This window comes from Pinus tabuliformis, chromosome J (genome assembly GCF_031772625.1).
Source record: "Pinus tabuliformis cultivar Carrire ecotype Pingquan chromosome J, CPIR1, whole genome shotgun sequence".
In the NCBI taxonomy this organism is placed as follows: Eukaryota; Viridiplantae; Streptophyta; class Pinopsida; order Pinales; family Pinaceae; genus Pinus; species Pinus tabuliformis.
Window position 1 is genome coordinate 872,617,217 of NC_142295.1, and position 15,701 is coordinate 872,632,917.

Consider the following 15,701-nt stretch of genomic DNA (forward strand, 5'->3'; position numbering starts at 1 on the left):
ACGCAAGCACTGGGCAGCTGCTCATAACCTCCTTGATCCTGTCAAAGGCTCGCTTTGCTGTATCTGACCAACTGAATGCCCCCTTCCTCGTCAAATCTGTTAGGGTGAGCAAGCTGCGAGAAACCTTTGACGAACTTCCGATAGTAAGTACAAATGCCAATGAATTCTTGAAGTTCCGTCACATTTCTCGGCTCCGACCATTCTCTGATGGCCCTGATCTTCTCCTCGTGGACCCTCACTCCGTCCACCCCTATGATGTGTCCCAGATACAACATCTCCGTCAACCCAAACTCACACTTGGAGAGTTTGGCATAGAACTGCTGCTCCTGTAAGATACGCAATACTATCTCAATGTGCTGGAGATGCTCCTCCCAAGTCCTGCTGTAAATGAGAATGTCATCGAAGAATACCAACACAAACTTCCTCAAGTGACTATGGAAGATGTGATTCATACAGGACTGAAATGTAGCTGGGGCGTTGGTTAGCCCAAAAGGCATCACCAAGAACTCAAAGTGCCCATAGTGACACCTGAAGGCGGTCTCGGGAATGTCCTGCTCCCTCACGCGAATCTGATGGTACCCAGACCTCAAATCAATCTTTGAGAAGAAACGTGCTCCTCTCAACTCGTCCATCAACTCATCGATCGTAGGTATGGGGTACCTGTTCTTCAAGGTCTTCTTGTTCAGGGCCCTGTAGTCAATGCACATCCTCAATGTATTGTCCTTCTTCTTCACCAACACCACAGAAGAAGAAAAAGGACTCGTGCTCGGTCGGATATGCCCAAGAGCCAGCAACTCCTAGATAGCTTCCTCAATCTCATCCCGATAGGCCTTGGGGTGCCTATAGGGGGTGGTGATCACGGCCTGTATGCCCTGCTCAAGCTCGATAGTGTGCTCAAACCCCCGATCTGGTGGTTGTCCTGGTGGAATCTCTCCAAACACTATGGCATACCAATCAAGGATAGACTGGATCTCTGGATGTACCGTCTGCCCTGTAGTCCCTGCCTCTGATGCACGCAGCTCCACTGCCCACTCTATGTCTCCCTTCCGGAAGACTGCGTCCATCCGATGAGCCGACACAGTCTGAGGCGGATATGTGTGTTGTCCCTGTATCTTCTCATGCCTCCCTGTCTTCTCATCATCCCACTCCATCTCTAGGGTCTTCCAATCTGTTGTGACCTTCCCCAGAGTAATAAGCCATTGAACACCCAGTATCATGTTGGTGTCCGGAATATCGACCACGAAAAAGTGGTCAGTCAGTGTGTAGGTGCCCATCGTCACTGAAAGCTCTGGGACATAACGAGCACACGTCATGGTCTGATCTCCTGGGACCAATATTGAAAACCCATTGAAGCTCTCTGTCTGAATACCTCTCCGCTCAACCATCTGTGCATCAATGAAGTTGTGAGTTGCCCCACTGTCAACCAAAACTGACACGCGCTAGCCACGTACTGTCCCTCGTACACATAGCGTCAGATACTTAGGAACTCCTCGCAACGCTGCAAGGGCCCCTCCAGTGGGTGCAAAAGATGCACCACCTGTTGCTAGTAGTGGAGGTGGCAAAGGTCCCTGTATGGCATGGCTATCTCCTGCCTCCACATCCTCCTCGTCATCCTCTTCTCCACTACTCTCGGAGAAGACCTCAATAAAATGTGCTTTGCCAGCAGCACATCTATGTCCTGATGCCCATGGCTCCTGACAGGGGAAGCACAACCGCTTCTTCTTCAACTCCCTCCTGGCATCGTCGTCAAGCTGTACTCGTCCTGGATTCCCCTTTGGAGGAGGAATCCTCACATCCTTCCCCTTAGACTGAAAAGTCTGCCTCTGGGGGTAAGGTGTCCGGGTCCTGGGTAAGACATCCTGTAAGTCCCGGGTCCTGCTGATAGCGTCCTGGAGTGTGGCTGGTTTAGTGGATCAGACTAAACCCCGAAGTGGCTCTGCTAACCCCTCAACATACATATAGACCCTCCGTGCCGTGGATAGGTCTAGCACCATCACGGAGACCCTCAAGAAATCTGCAATGTAGGTCTCTAGGCTCCCTATCTGTTTGAGCCTCGTTAGCTCAACAAAATGCTGCTCTGGATCCCTCCGATCAAATCGCTCCATCAGTCTCCTGGTAAACTCGGCATATGTCGTCACTGTGGAGTGCCCCAATGTAACCATCCCATGAAACCACCAATCCTGGGCCTCGCCATCCAAATGCAATGTTGCCACCTTGATGGCCTCTGCCTCCGACATCTGGTTAAGCTGGAAATAAATGTCCAGCTTCTCCACCCAAGACTTTGCCGAACTGTTTGATGAGCCATCAAACATAGGCAAGTGGAATTTACTCGCTGCACAGTGGGTGTTGCCATCATGGTAATGCCGGTACCCTCTGTGATGGTCGCGGGGTCTGCTATCCCACTGGAGCTGAATAAAATCTCTGAATGAGAGGGCTTCCCTGAACTCCTGCCCATAGGCCTAGTACTCTGCAAAATAATCGCCCATATGTTCGGGCTTTGCCTCCTGTTGGGCTACGGCCCCCGTGTCTCCTCCTAAGAAAGTGGGCATGGTAGAGCGTGTAGGGGCATGTGAGGCTAGTTGTTGCGCAGTATAACGCTGCTTTGGCAAGTGATGGGATGCACCTGATCCCTCACCAATCTGAAAAACTCGTGGGCTCTCACGCTGTCTGGCCTCTACTGCCGTGAATCTTTGCCCCATCACCTCAATCTGCCTCGACAGATCCTGCACTGATTTGAGGAGCATATCCGCAAATCTCTTCCCGTCCTCGTCGGCCATCTGTTCTGCGTCCACTACTGGCTCTCTTTGTTTTGCGTCTACCACAGGCTCCACCTGTTCTGCGTCCACCACAGGAACACAGTCTCCCTCCCCGTAGGTATTCTCCAGCCTACGTCCAGTGTCTCTATACCTCCTACTTCTGTAGCAAATGTAGGGTTTTTCCCCTAGTGTCATAGATTGCTAGCTCCACAGGCTGAGCCAGATCTATGCTCTGATACCACTGTAATATTCCTAACCCAGAATATTCCTCAAACCCTAGCAAAAAATCCAACCAAATACGTGCAAATGATATAATAACCCAGAAGTGATAAAATAACAGTGGAACAATAAATAATAATGTAAACCAGAAATATAAGCAGATACACAAGAAATGCAGCAAGAAATGCTAAGCCATTTTATTATACTGAGCAATAAAATGAGTACAAGAGGTAATTAGACAGATGGCACCTCGACTTGCACCAGGCAAGTGAAGAAATACTCTCAGAATGACAAGAATGGCCTCTCTGCATGGATGCTGCTGCTGCTGCTGCTGCTAGAAAACAAATGATGATTTGGAGCTGCTCCCCTCCTCGGAAAACGCTGAAACTCTGGATTCGGGCTCTACTCAAGAAACCCAGAAAAACCCAGAAAGCTTTCCTGGAATGGCCGATCCCCGAAAAACACCCTCTTGGGGTTCTGCGTAGTTCCTCAATGCCCTGCGCTGCCACTGAAGAAAACCCCTCTAAACTCTGCCTAAAACACTGCCTGAAACCCTACCAAAAGTCCTCCAATGAGACAAGAGGTAGACCCCTGCTCAATCTCCCAGCTCAAATCCTCTGCAAAACCCTCAATTCGGAACTCCCACCAAAAGAACTGCGTCCCTCTCAAGACTGCGCAGTTGTCCAAAATGCTCAGTTCCTCCTCCCTCTAGAGTTCAAGCCTCCTGCAAAACACTGTTGAAAACTACCTTGCCCGAGCAGGCACTCAAAGTCCCCTGGGGCTAAGGGTGAGATCTCCAAACGGAGACACTCAATGCACTAAACAGTGTTGCAGACCAGCTAAACGACTAGCTCAAAATGCACATAATTGAATGATACAAAATGAGGGGCCTCCTCTCTATTTTATAGCCTCTGCCTCTCACAATCCCTAGGCTCACCTCCTCATGCGTGATTCCCCTCTTGCCATGTTTTCTTCCCTCCTGCGCAGTCCCTCCATGTGTCTGCGTGGGCCCCATTTCTGCGTCCCCCTTTGGCCCCCTTGGCTCCTCCTTAAGTCACAACATTGCGCTACTAGGAAGTGACTTTTTATTTCTAAAGTGAGTTATGTCCCCTGTCCTCACTTTTTTATTTATAAATAACTATAGAAGGCAAAAATTGGGCAAAATCGAATATTCCAATTAGCCATGGCTAATTAGGAATATTACACAATCTTGCGTGTGATGAAATGAGAGCTGCATGTAGGATGGCCCTCTTGTCTATAGCTTCCCTCTATACTCCTGAAAATGATGAAGGATGCTCCTGTCTCCCCAACTTCCCGGAGTACCTCATGCTATGACTATGCAATCCTTGCGCTGTTGTTACTCCCCCTACTGTTGGTACTCGACTTACAACTGTTGTAACTCGTCTTCCTGTTGCTACTACGCACTGAGATGAAGAGGAACTCCTTTTTAGGGCTGGCACTTGAAGTCCACTGAAGCAAGTGTTGAGATCTCTGCTCGGAGACACTCATGTGCTAAGCAACACAGTAACCCGACCAAGCAACTCGAACAACTAAGATTGATTTCAATATGTCAAAAGATAAGATATCCAAATGAGGAGATTTGCCTTCCTTATATAGATTTCGTGGAGCACTTTTCCCTCCATTTTCCCTCCATCGTGGGTCCCTCACCTAACCATTGATTTCCCCTCCATGCAAATCGAACTAGGGAATGTGTATTCCCCTAGTATGGGTGGCCCCCACGTATACTTAACCACATCGAATTAACTTCTACTAAGTCTAGCCTCCTAATAAAATCGAATGGGCCCCCATCATCTCCAAAATTGGCCCCAAAATGTAGAAATTAACACTGTTCCAAAAATATTAGAAAGGGACATGAAAGTCCTCCCCTCCCAAATGTTGCTTGTTCCCAAGCAACTTCGGTGCTGAACACTCAATTATGTGCTCGCCCTCCCAAGTAGCATTCTCAACCGGCAAGCTCCTCTAATGCACCAAAAATCGCTTGTCTTAGAGCAATGCCTGAACGAGCATCATCCTCTCTAACTGTTGCTGCCCACTGCCACTGTAACATGTGCCAGGGGCCCAGATGTGCCACTGAATCGTCCCTGACCTCATCACTGTCTTGATATGAAAGGATCCTTCAATAACAGGATCCTAGGCCATCTTGTCCAACATGAAGCTCCCCTCACTCCACTCACTATCCTGCCCAGTGCAGGTACCAGAAGTCCCCTGTTCCATCAGTGACTCGCTAAAGCCCAATGGAAGATCTGTATGATCTCCTCCTGCACTATGAGCTGTGAAGAGCTATGATGCCCCAGTTCCTTGCTAGTCCTAGAGTGGTGCCACCATGTTGATGTTGCACTACTCTGACTATCTCATACTCCCCATCGTGCGTAGTCAGTATCCTCCTCTCCTAGAACTCGATGGTGGAATACTGAAAGAGGCGAGACACATCCTGCCTGGGCATCTCCATGGCACCAAGGCCTACCCATCCAAATCTAACTCCAAACCTGTGCAACAACAGAGAATGTCTACCTCCCCATATGATGAAACCCTCTATGAACCCCCATGTGTCATCCCAAGAGCGAACTATATCACTCTCTGCCACGATTTCGCTCACCACGAGTGATCTATCGATAAACTAAATCCCTGCATCCTACAGCTAGACCTGCTGTGGCATAGCCCTGTCAACCAATCGAATCCCTATGGCCCTCATCTCTAGTCCGCCCATATATAGGCTCCATACATCATGAACTAATATGAGGCATGCTAAACTGTCTTGTGCATGCCACTGTGTAGTACTGATGACCACTGGAAACCATGTGTGCCAAATAGCTACCCCCTAAATGCAACCAATAGATGGGTATCTGATACGCGCAATCGACTCAGTGTATGCGGAATCATCCTGCTCCTGCCAACCATCACCACTGGTTCGACTACCCGCCCCTTGGAGAATGTGTCGATACAATGTCGGGAACCCAGATACATATTGGACAACTATCTCAGTCGTACACAGTATCCTCTACTCATGCATGGTCTAGACATGCCTGGTGGAAAGAGTGACACATGTCTCCCCTGTGACCAACTCCCCAGGCATAGAATCAATGATGAATGATATGCCATCCTTGTCCATGATCACCTCGTCCCTCGACCTATGGCTGTCAACTCGCACACCAACTCGATGCCCCCATTGAGAAGTCTCCCCTCTATCGCACCAAGTGTCATCCAAATATCTTGGGTGAGATCCCTTTCCCCTGCTGCTCGTGCCCAAAGTGTCAAAGGACAACAACCAGGTCGCCCGTTCTTGTAAGTGATGTAGAAGAGGGTTAGGCGTGTGAGTCCCTGCGGATGCCATCAAGTATTGCTCATCTCTGTCCCCATCGATCCTGGGTGAACTACACCCAAAGGTATGCCCAGTATCTCCGTCCATGGGTGTCCCTGGAGGCAACACTCTGAGACCTCATTGTGCAACACCATACGCCTTTGCATACCACTGATCATCCCAGTACTCTTGGACATGCTAGTGTACACCGCGGCCTACCCTTGTACACTGTTGGATACCCTCGGCTACAACTATGCCATCCCGTACCATCCCCCTTCTCACCTGTGTCACTGCAACTGTCACTCCCCACATGTATTCAATGCAATGTGAGGCACTCCCACTCCACAACGTAGTCCAACACACTACAACACACCACCATGCATCTCCATGCCCACCTGTGGACCACTACTCAACGCTAGATGCTCCCACACATCCCTAGATGTGATGGTCTAGAGCTATGTCTCTATGTGTCAGGCCACACCCGATCAGTATCATCACCTCCACCATCACATCACTATCCCCACCGATGAATGGATCTTCCCTCCAAATCCCCCCTGAGGGATCTGAGAAGTGACTCTCCCTATGTGTCAGCAGTGATGCCACCACTGCTCCGCTCCTCTGCATCCTCTATGCCCCACACAAAAGTGAAGAGTCCCCAGCACCATACAAGGCACTGTCTAGTGCCCTTCCGATGCCACCTTATCTGACAAACTCCTACCAAAGTATGTTGATCACCCAGTGATCTCGTGTACAAAAGCCATACCAAGAAAACCAAAAGAGTTTGTCCATAAACAGGTCGGCCACTGGTGCTGACCAAGACTACCCTAGTGAATGTGCACGCTAAACTGCTAGGTCAACTGCACCATCCCAGTTGTAGTCAATCGGCATACCTACGAAATGATAGGTATCCCCACCCGGAACCCAATACCAATATGCACTGTCGGTATCCCCAGTGCCTAGAAGCTCCTACTGAGCTACACCCAGGTCCACTACCATCTCCATAGCCCACTCCACAGGGTACCAACTCAGAATCTCTCGCCATCCAACCCCAAGAGAGGGATCGAATGCACGAACTCCCACACATAGAACAACCCCAGCATGTGGGTGCTGCACCCTGTGCAACTCAGGTCGTCTCATCTCGCTACCCTGGTCAACACATGAAATCTGACTAGGTCGCTCTGTCTCTCTCTGTCCAATGGGCCAAGGTAACCTAACAGTGCTGCCAACCTCGTCTATGTATGCCCGAAGAGGGTTGCTCTCACGCCCCAACGTGCACTCTAGTTGCACCAGTAGGGAATCCAACCACTCCCCAACATGAGTCAATTTGGTTGTGGACTCGGCACAAACCGCTCTCATGCCCTCCAGCTCCTCATTCTGGTGTAGAATAGCCTCACGCACTAACACGATCTTCCTCTGTAATGCTAGAAGGTCGGCCTGAAACTGGTGGAACTGTTGTGGGCATCTATCACTTGTAAACTCTATCACAGTTTCAAATATCTCAACAACAGTTGGCATCTCGTCCATGGATGGCACCCCCTCAACAGATGGCTCTATGTGTGTAGGCTTTATCCTCTCCACCAAGGTGTCAACTGGGGCTATCAAAGAGGTCTTTAATAAAGGTGACTCCTGCACCACACCAGGTATATTGATGTGCTCCTCACCATCCTATGGGCTCTTAGCATCATGCTCAACCTCCTCCTCAAGCTCCTGATATCTAAAGGCAGGTCTCCACCAGCAAAAGCGCCCCCTGGTCTCACCCTCTAACCGTCTTTGTCCTACCTGCTCCTTTTCAAGAGATCTGGTGCCCTGATTTGGTCGGCTTTCCCCACATGATGTAGATGCCTGCACCCCCACAACCTGCTCACCTCTAACGTCTTTGTTGTAATGGCAAGGATGGGTTTGGTCTGTCACCCTCCTCAACTGGGCCAACCTCTCATCGCCCCAATGAATTCTACCCCAAAATTTCTACATACTGGATTTCCCTTGAGCCATGGGTTTGTCTTCGGTTTCACCTGTCATTGTGCACTCATACCCAAATCTTCCATGATCTTCTGGCTAATTTCCCACAGCTGGGTCAAGATCGTGCGCTGATACCACTGTAGTGTTCCAAACTGGGAAAAATAGTGCTATGCAAAGAAAATAATAAAAACGACAACATAGAATTGAAACATTCAATGCACACCCATAAAAAGTCCAGGAATAACCAACAACAAAGCCATTTTATTATAATCTGGGAGAAAAGTACAATAATGTGGAAGTGGTGCACCTGGGCTTGCCTCAATGGCAAGTGTGATCAAACCCAGGTGGTAATATGTCAAGCCCAGATGGCACAAATAACTGCTACAATGATGCCCTGCGCTGCCCTTGTGAAACTATGTTGTCTGCTGCAAAGATGCTGCTAGAAACCCCACTTCTGGTGCTCAGAAAATTACGGAAAATTAACCCCAACCTCTCCACCAAATACCTAGAATAACCCACGAAGGAATTGGCCAAATGTTGACCTTGGAATTTTGGCCCAAATTCCCCTTAGCTCCTCTAGCTATTGGCTGAGTTTGGACCCCTGTTTGACCCCTTAGATCTTCTCAGAGAATTCTATAAAACTAGGAGTGTGATCCTTGTCCAAAACCCAAAAAACCCAGAAACGGTTTCCCTTGGTTCCAACCTTCAAAAATTGACCCTTCACAACGTGGCCCTCCTCCAATTTCGAATTATTTTGCCGTGACTGATCCTGTCAATCTTTGCTCTCCCAATTCCAACAATCCTCCTCAAATGGCCCTCCAAATGATCTCCTAGCCTCCCAGCTCCAAACTCCCTCGGATGGTGCTGCACCAAAGAGTCTCACTCCAATGACTGCGTAGTCATGGAGGAGATGACGTAGTCCTACGTGTGATGAAATGAAAGCTGCGTGTAGGATGACCCTGTTGTCTATAGCTACCCTCTATACTCCTGAAAATGATGAAGGATGCTCCTGTCTCCCCAACTTCCCGGAGTACCTCATGTTGTGACTACACAATCCCTGCGCTATTGTTACTCCCCCTGCTGCTGGTACTCGACTTACAGCTGTTGTAACTCGTCTCCCTGCTACTGCTACGAACTGAGATGAAGAAGAACTCCCTTCTAGGGCTGGCACTCGAAGTCCACCGAAGCAAGGGTTGAGATCTCCGCTCAGAGACACTCATGTGCTAAACAACACAGTAACCCAGCTAAGCAGCTCGAGCAACTAAGATTGAGTTCAATATGTCAAAAGATAAGATATCCAAATGAGGAGAGTTGCCTTCCTTATATAGATTTCATGGAGCACCTTTCCCTCCATTTTCCCTCCATCGTGGGTCCCTCACCTAACCATCGATTTCCCCTCCATGCAAATCGAACTAGGGAATGCGTATTCCCCTAGTATGGGTGACCCCCACATATACTTAACCACATCGAATTAACTTCTACTAAGTCTAGCCTCCTAATAAAATTGAATAAGCCCCCATCATCTCCAAAATTGGCCCCAAAATGTAGAAATTAATATTGTTCCAAAATAATTTAGGAAGGGACATAACACCAAGCATCTAGGCAGAAATTGTGCATCCGGTTACTTGGTCTCCAATTAATAATAAGCAAGAAGTTGACTCCATAAGGCACTAATCTCACACTTGAATCTCATCCAATCATTAAGTCTTGCTAAAATTAACCAAGTAGCTAGGCCATTCAATCATGTCTCCCGGACTTGTTGGTGGCCAACTTGTCCTTAATCTTCACATTACCATAGGGTCTACCCCACATAGCCTGTTGTTGGGAGACAGCTAGAACGGAGAGGTTGAGGATCAGAGTGACATCACCCGATCTGAGTCGTTGTCGCACCGTGCTTGTACAATCGTAGTGACAACAAACCCCTTTGAGCACTAGATTGCTCGTCAAAGGAAACTATTGCATACATGTTTTAGTGTGTTTGTTTTGCAGATTTCCATGGAAGACATTGCATACGAGGCTAGGGAAACCCCCTTGCGGTTGGCAAGCACCAACCTGAACGAAGAGAAGGATTTGTATGTGACATTAAAGGGTGAATTCTTCTAGATGTTGCATTTAGGTTTTTATCCCACATCTACCAAGTCTGTCACTTTCCAAAGGGGTAAAAATTCATGCTAACAAGAATACAAAAGCATAGTATCTCAAATAGAATGTCTAACTCGTATTCAATGTTCATTCAGAGTTAGTTAATAATTATCCCAGCAGGAATGTATATATTTCAGGCTAAAAATGTCCTGTTCTCTACCATCTTGTACCTCGACGAAATTCTAAATCCATATAAAGAGAAATTAATGCTATTTTGGCCCCATATTCCATATTCCATATTATATAACTGTCTATGCACTAACAGGAGCTATGTGAGTATGAAAACAAAACTCTAATATATATCACACAAATGAAGAATTCAATAATGATAAAGCACTGACGAAAATCAAGTTAAAAAATACAGCACTCACAAAAATCACTGGGAAAAAATGCACTTGGCCTTCTGGTTTTGTCTGGATCTCCTTGAAATACACCAAGATTGGGAAGTTTGGCCACCAAAGCTCCCAATTTACAAAGGTAGAGTACCTGAGGATTCAAGGGAGGATAAGAGGTTTACATGTTTTAAGCATGAAAGAGCTACAAAATAACAAAATCCATGAACAGCTGTTGCACAAGTTGGACTCTTGTTCTATTTCTTCACTTACTGAAATCTCATGGATCACTTCTCAAACATATTTAGCTAAGAACACTTACTTCCATATGTTTTTGCCCCCAACAAATGCATTTGGACCAGACTCTTTAAGCTCATCTCCCACCCTTACCTCCTGTGGAAAACAGATCCGTCACTACGAGATCCTGAAAAGGCCATAGAATGAGACCCATCATAACATTACTTTTTGGAATTTTAATTCAATGACTATGCCAGGAAAGGAAAGTTCAGATAAAGCTAGATATTATAAAGATACTCCAAAACAATCCCATATTACAGCAATTTAACTCAGAAATTGCTTCTCAGTGTTTCTTCCAACCATTGCCCGAGAATGCCAGGGATTACTTCCAAAGGCAATTGTTTCCACAAGGAACTTCATTTTTACTTTCAATCTTACCAAGACACGAGATGAATATTCAGAGCACATAACCCTTACATGGACTACTCAGCATACTGCAGTCTTGTTATTAAAATAAGAGAAGTTAAATCCATGTTCATATTCTTTCTGAATACTATCATCATAAGTAAACTTAATATATGCATACCAGGGCCTCATCACCAAAGACGAATCTCACTCTTGTAGTCTGCAAACAATTGAACCATTCATATATTAGCTGAAATGCATATGCATTCCTTCAATGACAATACAAGTTAGTAGAGATGAAACTGAGAAAAGTAGAGATTGCTTCCAAAATGTGGATTGATGAATGAAACATTGATGCAAATGACCTAAAACAAAAGATTTATAAGTTTGTCCATAAGATACAACAATGTGTCACTGACAATCGAAGTAATGTGAAATCAATGAAAACTGAGAGACCCAAGGTTCAAATCCCCCCGGTTGTGAACCGGTTTACGGATAGGAGGAGAGACTGTAGACCCCCAGAGGGTTACAAGTAGTTATGTGTCAGGCGGGCTGCTGGGTTTCTTTGGGATAAAAACAAAAAACAAAAAACAAAACAATGTGTCACTGACAATGTCTTTGTATTCATTTTATATTAGAACACATTTTCTAAATATGATATATTCATACTACATCTCTATCTCTTCATACTGAATCTCTTGATTCAAGATTGGTTATGCCATATGAAAAATTAAAGAAAACTTCATTGGGACCTTGTGCAAAGTAAAGAAAAATCTAAATACCTCTTAGGATCTTCTAGTTTGAAGCAATGTTCCACCAAATTTCTGGGATGGGGATTCATGAGAATGGGAAAATACATCGGGAGGTACATATAGTGACACCCTCCAAATTTTAGGAAATGTAGGGATCCTTGACATTGGGGACCTCATCCAAAATTCTTAAAAAATTAAAATTAAAACCAAGTAAATCCAAGCATTTGATAATGATATTTATAAATGGGTGTGTGCTTTAGGCGTTTTATAAAGTGGTTGGTCTTAGTCACTTTAGGTTTTCCTTTTCTGTCCTTTAAAAACAAAAAAATCAAAAACCAATGGGTAAAAGTAGTGGGGGCCATCCTGAAGTCCCCCTTTTCGAGTGAGAGCACCTAGGCATCCCCCACAAAAGGAAAACATATCACCTTGTGTTTCCTTGAGTTTCCCAAAAATGAGGACGTGAGGAAACATCCCACACTGAGTTTCCAGTTTCCTCATAGCGGAAATGTAGAAAGCATAAGGGGCACACCTCACACATATGGGAGCACATCTTCGTGGAACACTGGTTTGAAGAAGCTTTCATGAACCTAGGTTCCTTAGTCAAACAGTGAAGATATTTGGAATTTATATAAGTTGATATTTTGCAATAATTACCATTTCTTGGCAACTATTGTAGTGAGAATGTACCTGAACAAACAAAAGTAAACCAAGAAGACCAATTGGTACCGCAAGTGATATATTATCTGCATAGATTAGCACACCTGCAAGACCTGCCAGAAATGAACGACTACATTATAGAACACGTTGCAGTTTTTCACTTTAATTTCTGTTAAATGCAAGAAATTCCACACATAACTTTCACATCCTAAGCATGAACATTATAAATATAGTATATTGATTTGTTCATGCATGATTGTGAGAAAAAAATATCTTGATTGTCAATTGTCATAACAGCTAAGTTACCAAGATATAAATACAGTGATCTGATATATGTTTCACATACAAATACAACAATTCTTTTGAAAATTTTATACAAAAATGGTTGGAAGGCAACAAATGGAATACATCTATCTATATATTGGTTGTCTAGAGCATGGCAAAGTGCAGAGTGGGAGCAGGATTTCCAATTCCCAAAACAACCTATGAGTGAAGCATCCCATGAGCATTTCATATATATATATATTCCAGAGAAAAAGACCCGTAATTTCATTCATAGAAAATGATTGAACTTACATTCTGTATATACACTTCAAGAGTGTATTCAAATAATTCCCATCATTGATATCTGTGAAGCACATCAGGGAAGAAATTGTCTAAAGAGATAATATATATATATATATATATATATATAAAAGACTGGCTAACAAGCAGGATGCCCAATTAGCTGCACAAAATATGAAAACATAGATTTTTGTGCTACTTGTAAATGAATACTACATTATTAAGAAGTGAACTGTGTAATGTTTTTGATCCATCCAACGTTTCAGATGGTTACTCCATCCATCAATAATAATTGTTCACAGATAACATGTTACATTAAACATAAAAACTTCCAAATTTTAAAACTAGATATCAAGCAATAGAGTATGAATTTATGAAAAGAAATAGGCCATCATGACCAAAGAGTTAAGTGTAACACCCCATCTTGACCTTTTGCTTAGTGTATATTTTGCTATGTAATATTGGACATATGGCACAGCTATCATGATTCATGACCAAAGAGTTATTTGCAACACCCCATCTTGACCTCCTGTTTTGTGTATATTTTTATATGTGATATTAGACATATGACACAACATTATGCTTGGGTCACTAGCCATGTGAGCTATCTACATGAGAACCTTAACGAAAATATTGTAAATGTTGTAAATAATGTACAAATTCCTTGCTTGGATGCCAATGCCAAGGCCTGACTAGAGTATAATTGACATCTTGGACAGCTAAGACAAATGTTGGGACATGGACAGCTGAGATAAATGCTAAGACATACAGAACTGAGACAACTGCTGGAACATGGATAGTAGAGACAAATGCTAGGACATGGAAAATGGAGACAAATATTGGGGCTTGGACAGCTGAGGCAAATGTTGGGACTTGGACAGTTGGGACAAATGGTAGTGCCTGAACAGATGGGACAAATGTTGGGGCTTGGGAAGCTTGGACAAAACTAGGACATGATTGACAACCAAGACAAAATTGGAGCATGACAGCTTGCAAAGAGCTGTGACATGATAGACAGCTTGGACAATGCTGATGCATGACGTACTACTGGAACATATGGCCATCATGGGACATAGAGACATTGGACATGATAGGACATAGGATTGATTTGCAACATCTAACAAATCCAAAATATAATGAAAATGTCTGGAAAATAGCTTATAGATGTATAAGGGGGCTATGATTCCACAAGAGGGGGAGAGGAAAGGGAGGCCCATGGAGACAAATTTCCTTGCCATGTGTCATCCCATGAACTTACCATCATAACCTGCTTAGTAAGAAGATAATAACCTGTATACCCTTTTGTCAGAACTGAAATTGGACTATGTATGAGCCAAGAACTACAATTTTAGGTCTCCAAAAGACAATTTGGTGGTTTGGACTCTTCTTGTCAGCAACACTGTAGCACTTGTTGGTATGTATTTCTTGAGGGACTTGTTACCCCTATGTTGGTGGGGGTACATAGATTTTTCAGTGCAGCATTCACCACCATATTAAGCCCAAGGCCACAAGTTAAATCCATGTAAAAAATATGTGAGGTCATGTATTAGGTGTCCTAGAATCGTGTCTTGCCAGTTTGAGTCTATATCCATTTTGTTTTGGTCAGACTATGTCCCATCCCTTGAAAGCGTCACCTAGGAAATTGTCCCTAATCGGATTGTAGAACCTTGGTGGACTTCTCATGAGGACTCATAGTTTTATAGGAGCCTGCATTTGTAGGGGTGATCACCAATGTATGGGCTAGTCCAACCCGTGTCAAGGTGCACCTATGTCATTCCACATGGCAAATGTCTATAGAGTTTGTAGGTTACCTTGGCTTGGTGCAATATTACTCATGACAACTCTCACAACATAACAGTCTCTTGTGACAAATTTCACATTTCTTGAGGTAGTTCATGGTTCCCAATGCAAAATGGTCAAGGGGTCAAAAAGTCAACCCGGTCTCAGATTGTAGAGCATGACTAGAGGATTCCATGTCACATGCAAATTTTCCAATCAAAGCATCTAGTGAAAAGTTATGGCTTTGGTCAAACTAGGTCAGCAAGATAGGAGAATATTCTAGGTGTTAGTTTATGTAGCTCAAATAGGTGTTCTAGTCTTAGATGGTGTCTGTTGTCGCACAGATTGTCACGACAACGCTCAGACGAGGGGCTGTCAGTCTGATCCCTGATCTCTCCGTTTAAGCCTGTCTCCCACGGCTAAGGGGGGTAGACCCTATGGGAAAATGATTGACCAACTGTGAATCAGTTGGTTTGGGAGACACGAAAGGAAACCAGATTTTATTAAATTTACAGACCAGTGCCTTATAGAGTTAATGGCTGAATGAAAATGCTGCGAAAAGATGAACTCATTAACAATC

The 15,701-nt window shown here is 44.7% G+C and overlaps 1 protein-coding gene across 3 annotated transcripts in view; it reads right to left on the reverse strand.

The window, feature by feature from the left end:
• The window catches only part of LOC149229456 (uncharacterized), a 369,375-nt gene that overhangs the window by 46,183 nt on the left and 307,491 nt on the right, over window positions 1–15,701 (reverse strand). For all 3 annotated transcript variants that reach the window (XM_089378658.1, XM_089378657.1, XM_089378659.1), the window contains exons 4-7: window positions 12,809–12,891; window positions 11,551–11,589; window positions 11,050–11,120; window positions 10,767–10,881 (exon numbers count right to left, since the gene is read on the reverse strand). In XM_089378658.1, coding sequence (XP_089234784.1) covers window positions 10,767–10,881; window positions 11,050–11,120; window positions 11,551–11,589; window positions 12,809–12,891 — 308 coding nt within the window. The remainder of the gene's footprint in view (window positions 1–10,766; window positions 10,882–11,049; window positions 11,121–11,550; window positions 11,590–12,808; window positions 12,892–15,701) is intronic.